At 40.0% G+C, this 25,029-nt stretch overlaps 1 protein-coding gene across 4 annotated transcripts in view; it reads left to right on the top strand.

Annotated features, from left to right (window-relative positions):
- LOC113518631 (double-stranded RNA-specific editase Adar) overlaps nucleotides 1–25,029 on the top strand; it is a 56,498-nt gene that overhangs the window by 9,705 nt on the left and 21,764 nt on the right. For 2 of the 4 annotated variants that reach the window (XM_052899214.1, XM_052899221.1), the window contains 12 exons: nucleotides 1,008–1,151; nucleotides 8,332–8,494; nucleotides 13,400–13,480; nucleotides 14,802–14,966; nucleotides 15,167–15,241; nucleotides 15,788–15,929; nucleotides 16,752–16,863; nucleotides 17,412–17,498; nucleotides 18,148–18,214; nucleotides 18,838–19,009; nucleotides 19,851–19,953; nucleotides 22,098–22,249. In XM_052899214.1, the coding sequence (XP_052755174.1) occupies nucleotides 1,008–1,151; nucleotides 8,332–8,494; nucleotides 13,400–13,480; nucleotides 14,802–14,966; nucleotides 15,167–15,241; nucleotides 15,788–15,929; nucleotides 16,752–16,863; nucleotides 17,412–17,498; nucleotides 18,148–18,214; nucleotides 18,838–19,009; nucleotides 19,851–19,953; nucleotides 22,098–22,249 (1,463 nt within the window). Of the gene's footprint in view, nucleotides 1–1,007; nucleotides 1,152–1,841; nucleotides 2,141–4,937; nucleotides 5,117–6,841; nucleotides 7,016–8,331; nucleotides 8,495–13,399; nucleotides 13,481–14,801; nucleotides 14,967–15,166; nucleotides 15,242–15,787; nucleotides 15,930–16,751; nucleotides 16,864–17,411; nucleotides 17,499–18,147; nucleotides 18,215–18,837; nucleotides 19,010–19,850; nucleotides 19,954–22,097; nucleotides 22,250–25,029 lie in introns of those variants that run through there. The other 2 variants (XM_052899225.1, XM_052899218.1) reach the window with 2 other exon arrangements.

The raw sequence follows: 25,029 nt of genomic DNA, 5'->3' as shown, positions 1-25,029 counted from the left end.
TGGACTCACGCATGTTCGTCCATCAATGCTCCAGTTGCTGGCCGCTGCAGTAATGTACTATTATTGCTAAAAATGTGGTACAGTCTATGAGCAAGGAATTACATAGAAGGAGTGATAAATTTGTCAATTCATAGCAGGCTAGTGTATAGAAAATGTTATACGGCCGTATAACCGAATTGCATTGCGAACTTACTCCTTTTTTTAAAATCGGTTGAGAAAGGTTTCCGAAAAAGTTTTCAATATGTATGTATTTTTTTAACCCTTCTTTGTACAACGGTGGAAATTTCCATCATAACATTGAACGCCCAAAAATTATACAAAAGACCAAGTTCACTTTAAGTTGATCATGTCTGGATACCTTTTTAATGTGCATTGCAGAAAAAAAGAACATAGCTGTCAATTTTTTTTTTTAACAATTTTTCCTTTAATTTTGAACATGAATTATATCACCTTGATTTATTTCACCAATAAAAAAAATCATGCAAAGAAGGGTTAATTTGATAGTGATGGAATGAGTAGCTTTGCCTGCTATAAGCTTGCTGGGTACTAGGGAGGCATGATAGGTGAGGATGAAAGCGGGTCAGTTGGCTTGGCACATCGTGACGAATTCCACAAGAATTAACCACTATGGTTTCCAGAGGGAACCGCGTGGAGGTCGACCTGATAGGGTATTTTAATGGATGATAATGGAACGGTAACCTCGCCTGCGCTGTCGGTATACAGTGGCGTGGTACCAGGGACACATGATACGTGAGGATGTAAAGGCAGGTCAGTTAGCCCATCGTGATGAATACACCTGGAATTCAGAACAATGGTTTCCAGGCTACGTCAATGTTGACTTTATAGGATACATTGCAAGCAATGGAATTGTTAATCGGCATTACTAACAATTCCATGGCAAACTGGCTCAGCTGATGCTGCGAGTGTCCCGGTGCAATGTGAACAGCTGCACAGCGCTGATTGTCAGCTAGCTTTCTTAAACGCTTATGCTTGTATCTGCTGTCCAGGCGCTCGCCAACGCAGCCGAGGCTGTGCAGTCAGGTGGAAAGTCGCCAGTGTCAGCGCTCAACGAGCTCGGAGTACGGGTCACGTATACCGTCTTGAGGCAAGGCGGACCGGCCCACTGTCCCAGCTTCACTGTAGCTGTTAACGTAAGTTGCTTTTATATTTATATGCCCGTTATTAAAGGTATAACAGGTTTCTGGAGTAATTTGCCAGAGGGAGGCTTCACTGCGTAAGTGGTCCGCTTGGGTACATCTGTCTAACTCGTGTGTGTGCCGGGAAGCAGTTCTTTTTTTTAATGGATGATAATGGAATGGTAAAACCGCCTGCGCTAACGGAATACGCTGGCGGGGTACCAGGAAAACAGAAAACTCTGTCATGTTTTTTTTTTATACAACTTAAAATGGCAAACAAGCTGACGGTCCACCTAATGGAAAATGGTAACCGTCGCCTATAGACATGAGCAGTGCCATGGACATAACAAAGTATACTGTTTCGCCCATGATACCCCCCATGCGTTGCCATTCCTGAGGACTCGGGTGTTATTCTTCTGTACCCTGTAAATTCACGCCATATCCCACCCTTCAAACCGAAACACAGCCATGCAAACACAACTGTTTCACGGTAGAAACACGAATGGGACAGAGGTACACAAGCAATCGACTTTTGTACAAAGTCCGCCTGCGCTGACGGAATACGCTGGCCGCGTATCAGGAAACCAGAAAACTCCGTTATGTACACGGTACTGCTCATGTCTATAGGCGACGGTTACCACTTTCCATCAGGTGGGCCGTCAGCTTCTTTATTTAAGTTGCATAAAAAAGTTATTACGGTAGGTGTAAATGGTATCGCCTATTTCGCAATATAATAGCTAATCTTATCAATTAGATAGATAGTACCGTTTTTGTCATACAAACGTCATACAACTGTCTTTATTCCATAATGACCGTCGATAAGCGCAATACAAGATTGCATTGTTAATTTTTATGTACGACTTGGTTGTTCAAACGTGTACAAATAGTCGGCGATATAGGATATTATTTTAAACGTTTCCACTATCTATGCTGTTTTATGTGTTTTTGTTTTATCTGTGCTCCTCCATTTTGCGCGGGAAAAGTGACGTTTCGTATCTGTCATGGTGTGTTTTGTTTCATTTTCGATTGACCTCAAAAGGTTTATAATTTGTTTACATCTCTAATGTTGCAAGTGTCCATGGACTGTGTACAGTGACCGCTTACCATCAGATGGGCCGTATGCTTGTTTGCCACCGTCGTGGTATAAAAAAGGCGGTCAAGTGCGAGTCGGACTCGTGCAACGAGGGTTACGTGCAAAATTTTTTTTTTGAAATATCTACAAATTTACGGTTTCCAATTTTTTTTCCTTTACTTATGCTATATGACATTTCTCTCACTTTTTTTTTGTATATGTATGTTGTAATTTGTGTGCTGTAAGTAGGTAATGCAAATAAATTATCTATCTATGACATTGCCAAATTTCAAGACTTTAAGTCGAGGGGAAGTACCCAATAGGTTTTGTTTCCCTTTGCGAATGTCAAAATATGCGACACAATAGGGACATAAACGGCCGTATCTCTCGATTGCATCGATTTAGAAGCTTGATTTGTTCACTGCTTCAAGAGATTGCAGACCTGTGTATATGATATTAATATCGACTTATCTCTACGCGTTGCTAAGAGAAAGGGTCTTGACAGATGTCCACCTGTAGAGACAACGAAATGATCCTATAAGAGTTCCGTTTTATTCTCTGAAGGTACGGAAACTAAAAAATACAACCGGAATGACAACCTGCTTCATTTTGAAGTCGGCACAAAGGATAGTTTTTAAATTTACTTACCAGAGGGAGACTTTGTACAAAAGTCGTTTGTTTGGCCACCTCTGTCCCATTCGTGTTTCTACCGTGAAGCAGTTGTGTTTGCATGGCTGTGTTTCGGTTTGAACGGTGGGGTATGACAGTGAATCTACAGGGTACATTCGATATTATATACATTAAAAGAATAACGGCTATAGATTTAAAGTAACAAATTGGCAGCCTTAATGTAACATTGCAAGGATGGGGGGAAAGGGATCGTTAGTAATGGAGACTGAGAATCCCATTGCTAGCAATATACCCAACCAGGTCGACCTCCTCGCGGTTCCACCTGGAAACTATCATGGTTAATTCCTGATGAATTCATCATGATGGGCTAACTGGCCTGTTTTCATTCTCATCTATCACCCTTCACTGGTGCTCCGCCAGCGTATACCGTTAGCGCAGGCGGGGTTACCGTACCATTTTCACCTATAAAAAAAAAACATTACAAGGATTATTGGAAAATATCAAGGTCCTTGCATACATTGTTATATTTTTTGCACATGCGGATGCGTTAGGTTGACTGGAAGAGATCTCTTTTAGAGATAAGTTCGCGTTTGCTAACATTGTTATTAACTTATTGTTGTTACTGTATGTTTTAGTGCAATAAAGAATATATATATATATATATATATATAAAATACATACATATTAGGGAGTAAATTGTATTTTTTAATATAAAAACCTACGTTAAAATTGCTTGCATTGAAAGTAAACAGAAAAAATAACTGTAATCCACATTTCCAAGTCGAATGCTTGAACGTTAAACGTAGTATTTATTCTAGACAACTTGTGCATTGTGCCAAGGACATATTCTCTTATTTCTTATTAATATAATAAACTTATAACTTAACGGTGTCTGTACGTGGGAAATGTTTGTGAAAAACTAGTTTTTTTTTATGCAACTTAGAATGGCAAACAAGCTGACGTCCCACCTAATAGAAAGTAGTAACCGTCGCCTATAGACATGAGCAGTACCATGGACATAACAAAGTATACTGTTTCGCCCATGATACCCGCCATGCGTTGCTATTCCTGAAGACTCATGTGTTATTCCTCTGTACCCTGTAAATTCACGCCATATCCCACCCTTCAAACCGATACACAACCATGCAAACATAACTGCTTCACGGTTGAAACACGAATGGGACAGAGGTACCCAACGACAGGTCGCAAACGACCTTTGTACAAAGTCTCCTATCCCGTGACTTAGATGTGTTTACTGGTCGGGATCAAATGTAGCTTATGTCTTTCACCATCCCATACAATACGTGTATACGTGGGGGGTATCATGAGCGAAACAGTATACTCTGTTACGTCCACGGTACTGCTCATGTCTATAGGCGACGGTTACCACTTTCCATCAGGTGGGCCGTCAGCCTGCTTGCCATTCTGTTGCATAAAAAAAAAATTTACCAGCCGTTCATTTTAAAATCTTAGTGAATATTAGTGCAGTACTTTCAGACACGTCAAAATACCAACCTTTCTAAAATGTTTTGAACAGTTTCAAAGTTACACAAACGAATATTGAAGCCGTGCGAAGCCGGGACCGGTGGCTAGTTTTATCTAATCTTGACAGGCTTATCAATTGTGGTGGTTTAAGAAGAGACTGTAATGTAAAATGCGAATTTTATGGCTTTAAAAGATCACGATAGTAGAATCGCGTGGGTCGTGGAACGAATGCGCGCGTTGTCTGTACGCTCGTCTCTAATTGTTTGTTTTTAAAGAAAAAAAAAAAAAACAATTTGTTGGCATTGATGTGAATTCTAATATGCCATAGTGATCTGTTAATTGATGGAGTCTTACACTGTAGGGGGAAAAGGGGGGCACAAGTGGAGAACTGGTCGAAAAGATTCGACTCATGACACGCTCATCTACGATTTGTCTATGGATTTTTTTTTTTAATAATACACAAAGTATAGGCGTCGGTATTTATTATAAAGTGCTATACTGATTTGTAAATTATGGTATAAATCATTCAAACACCATTTTGGTGATGTTATCAAATATGTTTTTTTTTTCAATTCAATTTTTTTTTTCAAAACTACGTCTTTTTAATATTTTTTTAGCAGTTTCATGGTCATTGGTGATACCAGTACACCGCTTCCGTTGCGAATGAAAAGTTTTAAATTAATTTGTCCGTGAATGGTCAATGAAAAAAAAAATGCCAATGCCGATGTGTATCGAAGCGATGGATGAAAGCAATCCCATCACGTCGATCTTTTTAGAAGCGACCCGAGCAGCGGTAGTTGTTTTATCATTTTTAAAAATTTTATTTTATTACCGCTTCAGCTTTGCACCAACATATATATATATATATATATATATATATATATATATATATATATATATATATATATCTTTATTGCACTTAAACAATACATGTAGCGATTAGTTTAACAACTTGTTAACAAGGGAGGACTTATCTCTGAAAGAGATCTCTTCCAGACGACCCAGTGTAGTTGGAGAGAAAATGATTTAGTTTGAGTAATCCAGTGCAGGAAAGGTACCGGTGAAAATAATGTAAATATATACAACAAACACAAATTGTTAATAAATATATAAATAAATAAATAAATAAATACGTAAATAAGTAAATAGATAAATATATATACATACTAGCTAACTCATCAAACGTTGTTTTACCATATACGTTATTTTGAGAATTATACATGAAAATTTATCGTAAAAGCGTGTAAATTTGAATTTGTATGTATTTTTCAATGCTAAATCATATTAAAATTAAAATAAAAAAAAATTGTCAAAAAAATAAAAATACATATAATATATAGGGGTGGGTCACCCTTATCATTGAGGGGTATGGAAAATAGATGTTGGCCGATTCTCAGACCTACCCGATATGCGCACAAAATTTCATAAACATCGGTAAAGCCGTTTCGGAGGAGTTTGGTAACAAACACCGCGACACGAGAATTTTATATATTAGATGTATAAGTGCATAGTATTATCATGTACTATTGGTTAAAAGAAATATAAATTAGTATTTAATTATATTAAGTTATCATCTTTACCATCATCATCATCATCATTTCCAGCATATCAGCCTTTAACTGTCCACTCCTGAACATAGCCTCCCCCTTGCGGCGTTTTACCAGTAGTTGCCAATCTTGGCAAGTGGATTGGCAACCGCCGTCAGGCTTTAGACTGTTCATGACAGGGCCGCTGCTGCCTATCCTCCACCCTCCTTTAGTCGGTTTTTATAATACTCATGGGAAAGGAAGTGGTGGTCTATTCGGAAGCTACACGGCGACCGGTTTTTTTTTATAAATAAATAAATGGCGGGGCACCAGTGAGAGGTGATAGGTGAGAATGAAAAGGCAGGTCAGCTAGCGCATCGTGATGAATACACAAGGAATTCAGCACGATGGTTTCCAGGGTGTATTTTTGTTAAACACTGGTTGTGCTTGCTTCATAGGGAAGCTCTTAACACCTGTATGGTTATGTTCTCCTAATACTTTTAGGAGGAAGCTGGTCAGGTTAACCCATTGTGACGAATTCAACGATAAATTAGTCAAGTTGGTTTCCAGGGGAAGCCGCTTGGTGATCGACTTGATTGGGGATATTGATAGCAATGGGGACTAGGGTCCCCATTACTAACAATCTCTTCCCCCACGGCTACCGGTTGACCTATACTATACGACATTATATATATATATATATTTTTTTTTTTTTGTTCATGCGAAATTTGTTGAGATTGTATCTCAACCTCTTATACATGACGCTGGCAGAAAACCTCCTCCTCGCGGTTCCCCCTGGAAACTATCATGGTTAATTCCTGATGAATTCATCATAATGGGCTAACTGGCCTGTTTTCATTCTCATCTATCACCCTTCACTGGTGCTCCGCCGGCGTATCCCGTTAGCGCAGGCGGGGTTACCACACCATTTTCACCCATCAAAGAAAAAAAAATTCAGTAATGGGTTATAAAAATGTGATATGTTTCTCTAGAGCCATAAGTTAACAAAGCACACCATGACCCAACAAATCAGACAGCTGACCGAGCTCGATTTACGGAGTAAACACCCCATATCGATATTGAACGAGCTCGGCGTCGGATTCACGTTCAAAGACGTCTACAAATACGGGGAGGACCATAAGCCCACTTTCTGTGTGGATGTTGTGGTTAGTGGTATTGTTATTTGATCATCTCCACCATCATTCTCATCACCATTATGATCATAATCTTCACATTTAAATATAATTCACATATAATCTTTAAAATTACAAGCATTTTCACAATGTTCATCATCATAGTCACTATTTACATCATCATATTCACCATTTTAATCATCTTCACAGTGTGTATCATCATATTCACTATTTACATCATCATATTCACCAGTTTAATCATCTTCACAATGTGTATCATCATATTCACTATTTACATCATCATATTCACCAGTTTAATCATCTTCACAATGTGTATCATCGTATTCACTATTTACATCATCATATTCACCAGTTTAATCATCTTCACAATGTGTATCATCGTATTCACTATTTACATCATCATATTCACCAGTTTAATCATCTTCACAATGTGTATCATCATATTCACAATTTTCATCATCGTATTCACCATTTTTTTATTTTTGTTACACCACAGTGTAAGCAATACGGCTACTTATATTACACGATATCTTTGCCAATTTGTTTTTCAGCTGATTTTGTTTATTTATATTTTAATACTCATTGTTGATCGCATTAAATTCAGGAAAATTAATATATACAGGATCGATATCATCATTGTTTTGATCTTCGTCATCATGGGTATCGTGGGCGACACAGTATACTCTGTCCTGTTGTGTGCTGTTCATGTCTCTAGGCGACGGTTACGACTTTATATCAGGTGGGCCGTCAGCTCGTTTGCAATTCTAAGTTGCATAAAAAACGTCATCATCTTTCTCAGCATAATTTTTCTCATCATCTTTCTCATCACCATCATCATCATCATCTTAGTCTTGATCATACTCATCAATGTAATCTAGTTATTTTTCTCATACGATGCATATTTATTTGGATGTGTACTTTTTATCATGGTTATTATTATTAATTAGGGGGGTGGGGGGAAGGGATTGTTAGTAATGCCGGACTACCTGTCCCATTACTAGCAATATACCGTGTCAGGTCGACCTCCACGTGGTGCCCCTTGGAAACCATTTTGATTAAATCTTATTGAATTCGTCGCAATGGGCCAACTGACATGCTTTCATCTTCATCTATCGGGGGCGGGGCACCAATAATAAGTGATTATTGGTGCCCCGCCAGTGTATACCGAGGATACCATTCCATTTTCACGAATTAAAAACAATTCTGGTTCACCAACTAACGACATATCTATGTTTCGACGCCAGGTGGCGCCATCAGTTGAAACTAAACAAGCATACATTCTGTTGCTAGCGACATACAAGATAATCAAAAAGCCAATTTCCTCTCAGGTAGCGGACATGACCTTCGAAGGTTGGGGTCACAGTAAGCGTGAGGCGCGCGCGTCCGCCGCCCGCGCTTGTCTTTCGGCGCTGCTGGCTCACGTCGGCCGCGTGTTACCATCCGGCAACACGCCGCACGACTTCACGAGTGACGACCCTGGGAAATATGCAGGTATATATTTATTTCTTAGCTCCAAAAACCGACATCCAATGGGGAAGAAAGGTTCTCGAGCGACTATTTATTGATTTATTTATTCTAGTGTCCGACCGAAACAGAGGGCCTACCATGAAGTGTTTTCCGAAATTTCGGAGCCAAACGAAACAGAAATTTGATGTTAAAATTACATAACGCATGCCGTTTGGAAATATCAAAAATGTTAAAATATTGACTTTTACGATAGGATGTATGACGAACGTAATGTTAAACTCCATTTATTGGTCCGATTTTGGTATAAACAAAAACACGAAATCGAGTCCGAAATTTCGGAATTTCATTTCATGGTAGACCCGCAGGTTTTAAAGCCGAAACCGAAATTGACTTTCGGCCTTGGTCTCAGTTTCGGCCGAAACCGAAACTTGTTGAAACATATTTAAAATTTTCTCTTCTATACTGTAATCTAGTGTATTTTTTTAGACAATTATTTACACAAACACAAAGACATTTAAAGGGTAATAATAAAAATTAAAATATATAACAAATATGTCATATATCTGTTTAAATAAAATTATATATGTTTTTACACATGTTAAAATGATAGCTTAATCTTGAAAGTAAACTTAAAAACAAAATAACTTGCAGTTAGACACACACACAACAGAAACACACGTACAAAGTTTCGGCGCGGCCGAAATTTCAGTAAATTTTTGGCCGAAATCCAAACTGAGCCCGAAAGTAGAATTTCTGGCCGAAACTAGCCGAAACCGAAAGTTCGGTCGGATACTATTTTATTCATTAGTACATATATGTGTACATGGCGGACTTAATGCTGAAAGCATTCTCTCCCAGTCAACCGTAGGGAAGTGTCAGAATACTCGAATGCGGTACTAGTAATTATTGATATACATACATACTAAAATTACATATATAAACGAATAAATATATATAAATAACAAATATACTTACACATATATGACATATACTATATTGTACACGAAATTGTGAATAAGATAAAATACTTACTGCTCGGATAAAGTAAAAAAGAAAACTATGTACATGCAAATGCGATTGTGCAAATGATGACCCCTCGTTGGAAGGGGGAAAGGGGTTGTTAGTAATGGGGGTGTAATGGCCCAATTTTTTTTTAATGAGTGATAATGGAATGGTAACCCCGTTCGCGCTATCGGTGTACGCTGGCAGGGCATAGGGCATGATTTGTTCCATACAACTTAGAATGGCAAACAAGCTGACGGCCCACCTAATGGAAAGTGGTAACCGTCGCCTATAGACATGAGCAGTACTATGTACATAACAGAGTATACTGTTTCGTCCATGATACCCCCCGTACGTTGCTATTCCTGAGGACTCAGGTGTTATTCCTCTCCGGTGTTATTCATTTCCTCTCCTTCACGGTAGAAACACGAATGGGACAGAGGTGGCCAAGCAAACGACTTTTGTACAAAGTCTGCCTCTGGTAGTTATAGATATTCCTATATATTACGCACCATTACTACTTTCCATCAGGCGAGCCGTCAGCTAGTTAAATGTTCACGAAATAATACTAGATCAAAATCTTCCACGTAATAAATCATCGTCTAATTTTGTTCCAATAATGATTGTCATCGTAATAACTGAATCAGTAACGAGTTGGGATAGAATTGTACTTGCTGACTTTGCGTGATTAATAAATTTATTGCATGCGTAAACAAACCCAACTTTATCGACTTTGCATTAGGGCGTCCAATATAGTTCGATCGAGTCCCGAGACTCTGGGAGTCCATACCATTATTTTATTTGTCTCTAATTGGCGTAATAAACAAGTACAAAAATATGTTTGTGTTTGTTTGTTTTGTGTGTGTGTGTGTGTGCGTGCATGCGTGCGTGCGTGCGTGCGTGCGTGCGAGCATGCGTGTTTTTTTTTATTGTGGAATAAATTAAAGACGATTTTAGAGCGAGTTGTTTATTGCATGCGTCCGCCATCTTTTTTAATAGATGAAAATGAATAGTGAACGATGGAAGGTGAAGATAAAGCAGATCAGTTGACCGTCATAACGAATTCAATAATAATAGATAGATAGATAGATAGATTCCAGTGAAACAGCGTGGAGGTCGACCTGATAGAGGGTATATTGCGAACAATAGGGCAATTTGACCCCATTACTAACAATCCCTTTCCCCCATCTAGATATTGTAGTTACAATATCTATACAAAAATTTCATCAAAAAAAAAAATTAAATTACTGAATTGGTGTAGTTTGATTTTTAAATCAAAATAACGTCTTTGTTTTGATACTAGCGGCCCGTCCCGGCGTCGCACGGGTGGACATTTTTAACATTTTAAAAAGTGGCCATTAAGAGTGCACACGCGACGGAAGTTCAAAAATGGAGTAACTTCTCCCGTTTTTCCAACATTTCCCTTCGCTGCTCTGCTCCTATTGATCGTAGCGTGATGAAAAGTATACTATAACCTGCCCGGGAGTATGAAGAATAATTGTACCGAGTTTCGTTAAAATCCGTCGAGTAGTTTTTGTTTATATAACGAACAAACAGACAGACAGAGAAAAATTTTACTGATTGCATTTTCGGCATCAGTATCGATCACTAATCACCGCCTGACAGTTATTTTGTAAATATATTTCATGTACAGAATTGACCTCTCTACAGATTTATTATAAGTATAGATAGGAAAAGAAAATCTTATATATTTAACTCCAAACTTGTCGTGTTCATAAATTTACGACACGCGTAAATAAACCCTCTTTTATCGGCTTCGTTGTAGGGCGTTCAATAACTTTAGATCGAGTCCCGAGACTCTCCGAGTCCATATTTCTTCTTCTGACCACTATTGTAAATGAAGAGAGAAAGATTGTTAGCAATGGAGTTTGACAGCCCCATTGCTAGCAATATGCCCTATCAGGTCAACCTCCACGTGGTTCCCCCTGGAAACCATCGAGAACAACTCTTGTTGAATTCGTCACGATGGGCTAACTGACCTGCTTCATCCTCACCTATCATCCTTCACTGGTGCCCCGCCGGTGTATACCGATAGCGCGGGTGGGGTTGCCATTCCATTATCATCCATTAAAAAAAAATATTGTAAATGCGTAAATAAACCCTCTTTTATCGGCTTCGTTGTAGGGCGTCCAATAACGTTCGATCGAGTCCCGAGACTCTTCGAGTCCATATTTCTTCTAACTAATATTGTAAATGTGGATTGTGTTTTTGTTTGTTTGTTACTTTTGAAACGCTTATTATCCATCGACTTCAGAAAGAAGGAGGCTGAATTCAGTTTTTTTTTTTTTAATACTTGTTATCTCATAACTTCGTCATTTATAAACCGATTTGGTGGGTTTTTTTTTTACCTGAAAATGATATACTTACATATTGGTTCCGTAGAAATTTAATAATTAAATTTATTAAATTAAGTCTTTTATGGAATACGATCTACAATAGCAGGCGCAAACTGAAAACCGGCGCTGAACGCACGCGAATCCAACAGAAGCCATTTATTACCTTATTTGCATAAGGGTATTTCAAAATGACGTACTTGTTTTATATATTCTGCTTTGTATTTCTATATATGCATTCTCTTATCTCTTATCGCTGTGCATGTCTGTTGGTATTTATGTGCTGTGTGTAATGCAAATATACTATATATCTAACTATCTATTTACTAATATATATATATATATTTAATAACCTTGTAACCATCGTGCTGAATTCTAGGTGTATTCATCACGATGGACTAACTGACCTGCCTTTACATCCTCACCTATCATGTGTCCCTGGTGCCCCGCCAGCGTATAATATTCCGTTATCAAAAATTAAGAAAAAACCTTGTAATTATTCTACCGTATTTGTTAAAAAATGGCAATAAACACATTTATTACGAGAGGGGTTGGGGGGGGGCGATTGTTAATAATGGGGGTTAGTAGCCCCATTGCTAGCAATTGACTCTATCAGTCGACGTCCTTGCGTTTCTCCCTAGAAATCATCGTGTCCAAGTGTTATTTATCACGATGGGCTAATTGAACAGCCTTTACATCCTCACCTATCATGTGTCCCTGGTACTCCGCCAGCGTATACCGATAGCGCAGGCGGGGTTACCATATCATTATCATCTATTAAGAAAAAACTTTGTAATTATTGTATCGTATTTGTTAAAAATAGCAACAATAAATATATTTATTATTTATTATTATTATTATTGTAAATATTTGGGACTCGCGAGTCTCTCGACTAGTGCGGCCATCACGCGAAATGTCTCATTTAATCCGTACTTGGTACAAGTTGATCGAATTTTTAATAACAAACCGCTTCGCTTGTGCATCGCTCGTGTAATCAGATATTGGTGAGGGCATTCAATTATTTTGTTTTTTGTTATACAACTTAGAATGGCAAACAAGCTGACGGCCCACCTGATGGAAATTGGTAACCGTCGCCTATAGACATGAGCAGTACCGTGGACATAACAGAGTATACTGTTTCGCACATGATACCCCTCACGCGTTGCCATTCCTGAGGACTCAGGTGTTATTCCTCTGTACTCAGTAAATTCACGCCATATCCCACGCTTCAAACCGAAACACAGCCATGCAAACACAACTGCTTCACGGTAGAAACACGAATGGGACAGAGGTGTCCAAGCAAACGACTTGTACAAAGTCTCCCTCTGGTAGCTTACATACGTCTAGTATACGCAAACAGGTAGATACGGAATAATTTGTATCAAAATATCAACGCCTGGCGGATGGGTTGGCAACCGCAGTTAAATTTTAAAACAGACGCTGTTGTCCATCTCTCGTTCTTCCTCAGTCGCCTCTTACGACTCCCACTGGAAAGGAAGGGGTGGTCCATTCTATGCCGGGACCACACGGCTGTACTGTACATCAAAGTAAATGCAAGTGATCATTGTTTCAGCGTCCGAGTTCCAATGCTTGCCTGCTAATATGAAGACTTCGCAGAATGATACGCCAACCTATAGCAAAGAGAGGAGTCCAGGTGGGTGATGTTTTGTTTACATACATACATACATATCTGTCACGGCTGTCTCCCATTAGGGTAGGCAGAAACAATGGAAACAAACAAACAAACAATGTTTTATTTGTATAAGTAAATTTAAAAACTTTCCTTTGTGCCGACTTCAAAATGAAGCAGATTATCGTTTCGGTTGTATTTTTTGGCTTCCGTACCTTCGGAAAAAAAAACACACTGATCTGATCTGATACTGCAGGCGCCAGTCTCTCACAAAATTGGTCTTACATATTTAATTTTACCTTAAGTTGATATAATACTTCGTACTACCATTTGTAAAAAGAAAATAAACTATTCATTCATTCATTCATTCATTTATTCATTCGCTCATTCTGTCATTAATTCTACAACTAATTAATTCTATCACTCATTAGTTCATTCGTTCAATCACTCATTCGTTCACTCATTCTCTTATTAATTCTACAACTCACTCGTTCATTTTCTCATTCGTTCAATCACTCATTCGTTCACTCATTCTCTTATTAATTCTACAACTCACTCGTTCATTTTCTCATTCGTTCAATCACTCATTCGTTCACTCATTCTCTTATTAATTCTACAACTCACTCGTTCATTTTCTCATTCGTTCAATCACTCATTCGTTCATTCATTCTCTTATTAATTCTACAACTCACTCGTTCATTTTCTCATTCGTTCAATCACTCATTCGTTCACTCATTCTCTTATTAATTCTACAACTCACTCGTTCATTTTCTCATTCGTTCAATCACTCATTCGTTCACTCATTCTCTTATTAATTCTACAACTCACTCGTTCATTTTCTCATTCGTTCAATCACTCATTCGTTCACTCATTCTCTTATTAATTCTACAACTCACTCGTTCATTTTCTCATTCGTTCAATCACTCATTCGTTCACTCATTCTCTTATTAATTCTACAACTCACTCGTTCATTTTCTCATTCGTTCAATCACTCATTCGTTCACTCATTCTCTTATTAATTCTACAACTCACTCGTTCATTTTCTCATTCGTTCAATCACTCATTCGTTCACTCATTCTCTTATTAATTCTACAACTCACTCGTTCATTTTCTCATTCGTTCAATCACTCATTCGTTCATTCATTCTCTTATTAATTCTGCAACTCACTCGTTCAGTTTCTCATTCGTTCATTCGTTCTCTCATTCTGTCATTAATTTTTCAACTTATTTGTTCAATCACTCATTCGTTCATTCTCTCATTCATTCATTCATTCGATCATTCTTCACTCATTCATTCATTCACTTGTATCGTCCCGCTGACTGTTTGTACACATACCGTCGTCAGTGTCGCCGTCCCCGCTGTCGGCGTACTCGCCCGCGACGGCGCTGTTCGGGGCGACCAACGCCACCGCCATCATCAAGAGCCCCATCAACCTGCTGTACGAGAACTACCCCGGCCTCACCTTCACCTGCACCTTCGGCGACGGCTCGCCGCTCGACATCACGCAAGGTAACCGGGCGCTGCTGCACACCACATTAGGAGTGGCGCGGGGGGGGGGGGGGGGGGTCCAGTCGTCAAGAACATAATTCATACGGAATACATTAAATGATTTAATATACAATGGCGGACTTATCCCATAAAGAGATCTCTTACAGTCAACCTTTGAGAAGCTAGTTTTAAATTAACATACTGTTTGTGTTTGGTTGCAGCACCTCTCCAACTGAGTCACAGCATGCGGTTCAAGGTCGTCTGTCAAATCAAGGACCAGAAGTTCGAAGGTTACGGTAAGTGTCAAGGTCACATATTTTTTTGCGCGTGTAAGTTGAAAGGTCATTCAGATTGAAAATAATCTAGACATCAATCATGTTTTATTTAGTTTTTTTTTTTTTTTAATGGGATGTTTGTAGAATGGTAAGTCCGCCTCCGTTAACGGTATACGCTGGCGGGGCACCAGTGAGGAACGATAGGTGAGAATGAAAGGGCAGGTCAGTTAGTCCATCGTGATGAATACACCTGGAATACAGTACGATGGTTTCCAGGGGGACCAAGGGGTTGTTGACCTAATAGGGTACATTGCTAGCAATGAGACTGGTATTCCGCATTGCTAACACTATCTGTGGGTGTCGTAAGAGGCGACTAAAGAGGGACGAGGGATGATCAGCAGCGTCCCTCTTAAAATATCTCCAAAGTCTACCTAGGGTTGTCAATCCGCTTGTCAAGCGTGGCAAGTACTGGTAAAACCCCCTCAAGGGGGAGGTTTATGTTCAGCAGTGGACAGTTAAAGGCTGATTTGATGATTACTAACAGTCTCTTTTCTTCCTTCACCTCAGGGTCGAGTAAGAAGCTGGCCAAGTTGGCAGCCGCCAGATCGGCATTAGCGGTCCTGGAGGAGGGTCGTACGGAGTCGCTGCCGTCGCCGTCTCCGACGCAGACCGGCTTCCTGCCTCAGACCCTCGCCGATCACATTGGCAAGTGAGTACAATACGGTTTTTTTTTATACAACTTAGAATGGCAAACAAGCTGAAGGCCCTCCTGATGGAAAGTGGTAACCGTCGCCTATACACATGAGCAGTACCGTGGACATAACAGAGTATACTGTTTCGCCCAAGATACCCCCCATGCGTTGCCATTCCTGAGGACTCAGGTGTTACTCCTCTGTACCCTATAAATTCACTGCCATATCCCAACCTTCAAACTGAAACACAGCCATGCAAACACAACTGCTTCACGGTAGAAACACGAATGGGACAGATGTGGCCAAGCAAACGACTTTTAAGACTAAGTCTCCCTCTGGTGGATAGGGACAATAATGGGCCATTGCCCATTAAATAAATGTACATACACAATAGGAGCCATACAGCCCTTTATGTCGAAGCTGTTTTGACGCCGAAGAAATGACTGCTCACGTAATCCTGGAATGTGAAACTGTGGCCCGTCAACGTTTAGAAACCCTTGGATCTGAGGTCGCTGCGTGAGGCCTGCGAAGATCCCAGGAAGTTTCTGTGCTTCTGGGCTGGCTGTACTATCCACGACTGGTACTCACAACAGCCAAATGAGAAACTAAGTGCGGAATAAAAGAGTCCAACTTAATTTTTTTTTTTTGTGAATGATCATGGAATGATTACCCCACCCGCGCTATCGGTATACACCACACCGGCGGGGCACCAGTGAAGGATGACAGGTGAGGATGAAGCAGGTCAGTTAGCCCATCGTGACGAATTCAACGAGAATTGTTCACGATGGTTTCCAGGGGGAATCCCCCTCCAGATTACATTACATTACAATTGTTTGCAGGCTGGTGAACGAAAAATTCAACGAGGTGATGAAAGGTGATCTGATCCATTCCAAACGGAAGGTGTTAGCTGGTGTTGTGCTCACCATCAACAATAGTCCCGAAGGTGCCAAGGTGGGTATGGCAGGGGTTGTTTTTTTACTAGGCTTTACACACGACTTCGCCTGCATGAACGGGGTATGTTTTTTTTTTATGGGTAAAAATGGTATGGTAACGGTAACCCCGCCTGCGCTAACGGTATACACTGGCGGAGCATCAGTGAAGGATGATGGGCGAAACTGAAAAAGCATGTCAGTTAGCTCATCGTGGTGAATACGTCTGGAATTCAGCACGATGGTTTCCAGAAGGGGCCACGTGGAAGTCGACCTGACAGGGCATATTGCTAGCAATGAGACTGGTAGAGTGGTGGAGTACTGCGTGGAGAAAGGATAGTTAGTGATGGGGATTTTTGTCCGCATTGCTAGCAATACGCCCTGTCAGGTCGACCTCCACGCGGTCTCCTCTGGAAACCATTGTAGTTAATTTGGGTGAAGTTATCGCTATGGGCCAACTGACCTACTTTCATTCTCATTGTATTTACCCTCTTTTAAACAAAGGTGTGACCCATTCTATGCCGGGACCATACTAATAATGTTAATAGAATATTCCTTTTTTTATTCCAGGTGATAGCTGTGACCACAGGGACCAAGTGTGTCTCCGGCGAACACATGTCAGTACGCGGCCGCGCCCTCAACGACTGTCACGCTGAGGTGATTACCACGCTGGCGTGAATTTACAGGGTACAGAGGAATAACACCTGCGTCCTCAGGAATGGTAACGCATGGGGGTATCATGGGCGAAACAGTATACTCTGTTATGTCCATGGTACTGCTCATGTCTATAGGCGACGGTTACCACTTTCCATCAGGTGGACCGTCAGCTTATTTGCCATTCTAAGTTGTAAAATATATATATATATATATATATATATATATATATATATATATATATATATATATATACTACAACACTAACTAAAACATACAGTAACAACAAGTTAATAACAATGTTAGCAAAGGCGAACTTATCTCTAAAAGAGATCTCTTCCAGTCAACCTAACACAGTGGCATAGGAAGTAGTGAGTGGGCAGTAGTAATGCTAAACAGAAAGTAAAATTCATCTATATATATATATATATATTGATGATGATTTTCACCGTTTTACAATCAACTCCTGTTTTTTAATCGCGATCTTTATATGCCACAACAGGGTTGTAAGATGGCGATCGAATATAATGATTGTAGTACGATATATTTTTACGTATAGTTCTCGAAATAATGTATATGGTAAAACAACGTTTGCCGAGTCAGCTAGTCATTATATTATATATTTATGTATGTATGTATATTGTATGACCAGGTGGCAGCGCGGCGTTGTCTACAGAGGTACCTCTACTCACAGCTGTTGATGTACGCGTCAGCTGCAGGTAACTATCTCTTCCAATCATATATATATAATATATACATATTTATAAGTATATATATAAATGTCACCAGAGTTTATTTTATTGAAATGGATGATAATGGAATGGTAACCCCACCCGCGCTATCGGTACACACTGGCGGGGCACCAGTGAAGGATGATAGGTGAGGATAAAGCAGGCCAGTTAGCCCATCGTGACGAATTCAACAAGAATTGTTCACGATGGTTTCCAGGGGGAACCGCGTGGAGGTCGACCTGATAGCGGGGGGGACTAAACTCTTCTTTACTAACAATCCCTTCCCCCCAAGGCAACCCATTAGTTGAATACATTGCAGGGAGTTAGTGGATGCGTGTGGCTCAGGACAGTTCCCTATAGCAAAACCTCATTTATGAGAGGGGGGAGGCTTATGTAAGGCAGCAGTTGACAATTAACGTCTGACATTGATGATGATGATGATGATGATAAAAGAAAAAAATGGGAACAATCCGCATCAAAATTCTCAGAAAGTACCAGGCTAACATATGTTCTAAGGAGACATTATCTCCTTCGTAAAGAGGTTTTCACTTATTTTCCCTTGTAATTTTCGTTCACTTGCTTGATTCTATCATGACAATGGATGTGATCAGACCCCCGGAGCCCGATAGCCGAGTCGGACGTGGAGCCGGTGGCAGGCGGTGGCTACCAGCTACGCGGCGACCGCCAGCTGCACCTGTACGTGAGCACGGCGCCGTGCGGCGACGGCCGCATCTTCAGCCCGCATGAACAGGCCGAACCGGAGCCCGACAGACATCCCAACAGGTCTATTCCATATTTTTTTTTAGTGGGTAATAATGGAATGGCAACCCCACCCGCGCTATCGGTATACACCAGCCTGGCACCAGTGAAGGGTGAGGATGAAGCAGGTCAGGTAGCCCATCGTGACGAATTCAACGAGAATTGTTCACGATGGTTTCCAGGTGGAACCACGTGGAGGTTAACCTGATAGGGCATATTGCTAGCAATGGGGCTGTCAAGCTCTATGCGTTGCCATTCCTGAGGACCAAGGTGTTGTGACTTTGTACCCTGTAAATTCACGCCATATCCCATCCTTTAAACCAAAACACAGCTATAAAACACAACTGCTTTACGGTAGAACACGAATGGGACAGAGGTGCCCAAGCAAACGACTTTTGTACAAAGTCTCCCTCTGGTGTTCTCATAAAGTACCAGGATAACATATGTGCTAAAGAGACCTTGTCTTCAAAACGAAGCAGGAGAAGGTATGTTAAATTCTGTTCATGTTTAAACTTTTTTTTTATATGGAAGGATATACTTATGCAGTGTGGTCCCGGCATAGAATGGACCACCCCTTCCTTTCTTGTGGGTGTTATAACAGGCGATTAAGAGATAGAGAGAGATAGTCTGAATATAGGCTGTGGTGACCGTCTTAAAACAACACCAAAGACTAACTGCGATTGCCAATCTGTCCGCCAAGCGTGGCAAATACTGACAAAACCCCCCAAGGGGGAGGCTTATGATCATCAGGGCACAGTTAAAGGCTGATATAATGATGATATCAGCTGTATAAAGACAAATGGGACAGAGGTACCCATATAAAGTTTTATCGTAAAATATATTACTAAAATATTTCCTATTTAAGATTGGCGCGAGGGCAGCTCAGGACCAAGATAGAGTCGGGCGAAGGCACTATACCGGTGAAGAACTCCAACAGCCTCGTGCAGACCTGGGACGGAGTCATGCAGGTGGGTGTAAAGTCCTTATAAATGTGAAAGTTTGTTTGTTTGTTACCTTATAACTCCTTAACGGCTTAACCAATCGCTATGAAATTTAGTATGCATGTACTATTTGGGAGGGAGAAGGGTACAGGCGATTTTTAAAAACCTAACCTACTTTTCTAGAAGAAAGAAAAAAAAAGAAAGAAAAAGAGTTGATGATAATGGAATGGTTACCCCACCTGCCCTAACGGTATACATTGGCGGGGCACCAGTGAGAGGTGATAGGTGAGAATGAAAAGGCAGGTCAGCTAGCCCATCGTGATGAATACACAAGGAATTCAGCACGATGGTTTCCAGGGTGTATTTTTTTAAACACTCTTTTCTTTTTTTTTCTTTTTCTCTACTTGTCTAGAGGAAGAGGGGTTTTTAGTAACGGGATCTTATAGCCCCATTGCTAACAATATACACTAACGGGTCGACCTCCACGCGATTTCCCCTGGTAACCATTGTGGTACATTCTTGTTGAATTCATCATGACTTGTTAGTTTAGATTTGCTTACATCCTCACCTATCATGCCTCCCTGGTACCCCGTCTGCACTGGGAACTATAGTGGTTCATTACTGAATTCGTAACGATGGGCAACAAACCTGCTTACATCCTCGCCTGTCATGTGTCCCTGGTACCTCGCCAGTGTATACCGTAAGCGCAGGCGGGGTTACCATTCCGTTTTCATCCATTAAAAAAGTTACATTTTGTAAAAAGCTGTATCTCAATTAAGACATATAATTAAAGATTGTTTGTTTCCCACCAAAAACAAAAAAAAAACTAAATTAAAAACAAAACCAGATTATTTTGATCTAAAAACTAATTTACTGAAACGATTTCGATAAAATTTCGATGGGACCAATCTGTATTTTCACATAAAAAAAGGTATCTCCAAATCGGTTCACAACCGACGGAGTTATCGGACAAACATAAAAAAAAACCGAATCGAGAGCTTTCTTTATTTTGAAGTCGTTTGTAAACGCTGTTTTCTTTTTGCTAAGTAATTCTTTTATCACTTCAAATATACCTTTATTCTTGATAGATAGATAGATACCCTTTATTGTTCCCTCCATAAGATTACAATAGTAAACTTATTATAGATACAAACAATTACAAGGTAATATTGCACTGAGAGAACAACGGGCGGCCTTATCGCTGAGAGCGATCTCTTGCACGCCACCTTTGGATGGAGAGGAGTAGTTATAAACAATTCGACTGGAGGCACGAAATTCTGTTCGTTTTTTAAATACATATAAAGATATACATACATACAATAATGTAAATATGTTTTATATTTTTGTAAAAATATTTTTCATACTTTCTTAAGGAGACGTCTCTTTTATTTATTCTTCTTTTCCCGTGGGTGTCGTAAGAGGCGACTAGGGGAGAGCGAGGGACGGGCAGCAGCGTCCCTCTTAAAACATCTCTAAAGCCTAACTGCGGTTGCCAATCCGGTTGCCAAGTGTGGCAATTACTGGCAAAACATCCCAATAGGGAACCTATGTTTAATAGTGGACAGTTAACGGCTGAATGATGCTGATGATATATGTTTTTTATACAACTTAGAATGGCAAACAAGCTGACGGCCCACCTGGTGGAAATTGGTAACCGTCGCCTATAGACGTGAGCAGTACCGTGGACATAACAGAGTATACTGTTTCGCCCATGATACCCCCCCATGCGTTGCTATTCCTGAGCTACACCTATACTCAGGTGTGATTCCTCTGTACCCTGTAAATTCACTGCCATATCCCACCCTTCAAACCGAAACACAGCCGTGCAAACACAACTGCTTCACGGTAGAAACACGAATGGGACAGAGGTGGCCAAGCAAACGAGTTTTGTACAAAGTCTCCCTCTGGTGAATGTATAAAAATGTAGACATGAAAAAAAGTGTATAGTGGGTTCTTTAAAAGGGGGGTAAAGAGGTTTCTTCAGGGTCGGCAACGCGCGCGTAAGACCTCTGGTAGTGCAGGTGTTCATAGGCTACGGTAACCACTTACCATCAGGTGGGCCGTATGCTTGTTCGCCACCTCAGTGGTATAAAAAAAAAAAATAGAGATTTGTTTATCTGTTTTTTTTCTTTCTTTCTTACTTTTAATATGATATTGTCCGTTGTGTGTAGGGCGAGCGTCTACTCACAATGTCGTGTTCGGACAAAGTGGCCCGCTGGTGTGTAGTGGGCGTGCAGGGGGCGCTGTTGTCGCGGCTGCTCAAGCCGGTGTACCTGCACTCGCTTGTGCTCGGCTCCCTGCTCCACCCGCACCATATGTACAGGTATGTGCGCACTTGTATTGTTGTTATATTAAAATAGGCTATGTAACACGACTCCCCATTGGGGCCTGGGGAGGGGAGATAAAAAATACGCAGTATAGAACGACTCCCCATTACAGAGGTGGGAGGAGGGGAGATAGTAATGCGGATTATCATATTAGTTGAAATTAATGAACAAAAACTACAAGTCTCGATTCTAGCGACATCTAGTATTTCTTATCGAATTTTGGTTAGCGGCCAACCACCTTAATCAGCGCGGTCGTACGCCACAGAGAGAGCAGGTTTATTCGTAAGCCACAAGATGGCGCTTTGTTTTTTTTTTATTAACAATTTATTATATATATATATATATATATATATATATATATATATATATATATATATATATATATATATATATATTATATTATTTATTTAATCTAGTTCATTGTAAATCATAAATGTGATGTTAAACTTATTTCTTTGATTGTTAACAATTTTTTTTTTTATATAGTAATGGTAGGAACTCTATTGGAACTCTTATTGTTAGTCTGGGTATCCAATTAATTGGCAACTTTTATTTATAATTGCCAATGCCAAACATTTTTTTAAGATTTTGTAAGGGAAAAAGAAAAATAAGGTATTAATGTTTCTTTAAACAAATTTTATACTTATACAGGGTGTAAGGGACAGGTTGGCAAAAACTGAAATAGTGAATTCTGCACTGAGGACCAGTGGAAATTCATATCGGAAAATTTCAATTTATTGTTTTTTTTTTTCATTTAAAATCTTTTTTTTTATACAACTTAGAATGGCAAACAAATTAACGGCCCACCTGATGGAAAGTGGTAACCGTCGCCTATAGACATGAGCAGTACCGTGGACATAACAGAGTATACTGTTTCGCCCATGATACCCCCCATGCGTTGCCATTCCTGAGGACTCAGGTGTTATTCCTCTGTACCCAGTAAATTCACGCCATATCCCACCCTTCAAACCGAAACACAGCCATGCAAACACAACTGCTTCACGGTAGAAACACGAATGGGACAGAGGTACCCAAGCAATCGACTTTTGTACAAAGTCTTCCTCTGGTAAATTCTAATAAAGAGGAAAACCTATATATGATATTATGTTATAATATAAAGAAATAATAATATTTTATAGTGAAATACTATGAAATACCAAAAGACAGTAATATAATATACGTATTAAAATACTAACGCGACGCGCGGTATCAGCTGTGCGAGGTCAACGACACGAGCGTACGAGAACTACCTGCGAAGAAGCGCCACTGACCGCGCGCTGCAGGTATCACGCGTCGTGTCGAGCGTAACATTTCAAATACATTGCGCGGCGTCGACACTATGAAGCGTTAATTATACGGCTGCGGTGCATTACCGGCGGGAGAACAATCTGCCACCTGATTCAGTACATTCATCTGAATCAGCTGTTTTCGTTTTGGCCAATCTGTCCCTTACACCCTGTATACATGATGCTACAAATTTTAAACTGTATCAAGTCTCTTAGGCGACTTATAATAATTTTATTCTATTGAGAACGGTGATTGGCGATGTGTGATGAGGAAGAAGTCGCCCCGGGCACTGAAAAAAATAAAAACATATAAATGACTAGCTATACCCTGTTATATATACCAGGGATGGTCGACTCGACTAGACCCAAGATCAACTGTTTACCGACGCGACCCTGTGCGATCTACCAGTTGCATACTTCACGAGATCACAAATGTAACGGCACAGTTCAGTGCACGAGCGTGTAGTGCTGCAGTATTGTTTATTGTATTAAGAGGGAGAACGTGAAACTGAAACTGCTTCTCGGCGACTACTTGTTTATATTAGTGCGAGCGTCGCGTCCGAGCGTCCTCCGTTGGATTAGCAATATATTATATTGTTCACCTTGCCACCATCCACTGGACTAGTGGTCGCGATCCATCGGTAGGACATCCCTGGTATATAAGATAGTATTTGTGTATATAAAAATAATATATATATATATATATATATATATATATATATATATATATATATATATCCTATATTATTCGCTGATACTGTAGCTTTCTACAGGTGAAAGAATTTTCAAAATGGATCGAGTAGTTTTTGAGTTGATCCGTTACAAACAAACAAACAAATTTCTCTTCTCCATTCATTCAAATACGAATCTTGATCAGTTATAAAAATATTTTGAATTGTCATAAAAAATTTTAACCGATTTAAAAAAAAAGAGATGCTCAATTCATTGTTACCCCATAACTCCGTCAGTTGTAAACCGATTTGGGAATTTTTTTTTATATCTGAAAGGATTTTAACTTATGGTTTGGTCCCTTGGATATTTAATCCAATTCTGTTCTGTAGATCTCGCCGTGTGGTCCCGGCATAGAATAGGCTACCGTGAGTGTCGTAAGAGACTACTAAAGGAGTTTAATGTTCGAAGACATCAGCGTCCCTCTTAAAAATCACTAAAGGCATAACTGAGGTTGCCAGTCCGCTTGTCAAATATGGCAACTATTGGGAAGACATCATCACATTAGCCTTTAACTGTCCACTGCTGAGCATATGCCTCCCCCTTTGGGGTTGTCAGTACTTTGCCACGCTTGGCAGGCGGATTAGCAACCGCAGTTAGACTTTGGAGATGTTTTAAGAGGGACGCTGCTGTCCGTCCCTCGCCGTCCCTCAGTCGCCTCTTACGACACCCACGGAAAAGGAAGACGTGGCCTGTTCTATGCCGGAATCACATGGCTGACTACTAGAAAAACCCCCTATTTATGGGGGAGGCCTAAGTTT

This window comes from Galleria mellonella, unplaced genomic scaffold (genome assembly GCF_026898425.1).
Source record: "Galleria mellonella isolate WM207_F2 unplaced genomic scaffold, CSIRO_AGI_GalMel_v1 utg121, whole genome shotgun sequence".
Lineage (NCBI taxonomy): Eukaryota > Metazoa > Arthropoda > Insecta > Lepidoptera > Pyralidae > Galleria > Galleria mellonella.
Note: the sequence above shows the minus strand (reverse complement) of the source record. Positions and strands in the feature narration are given on the sequence as shown.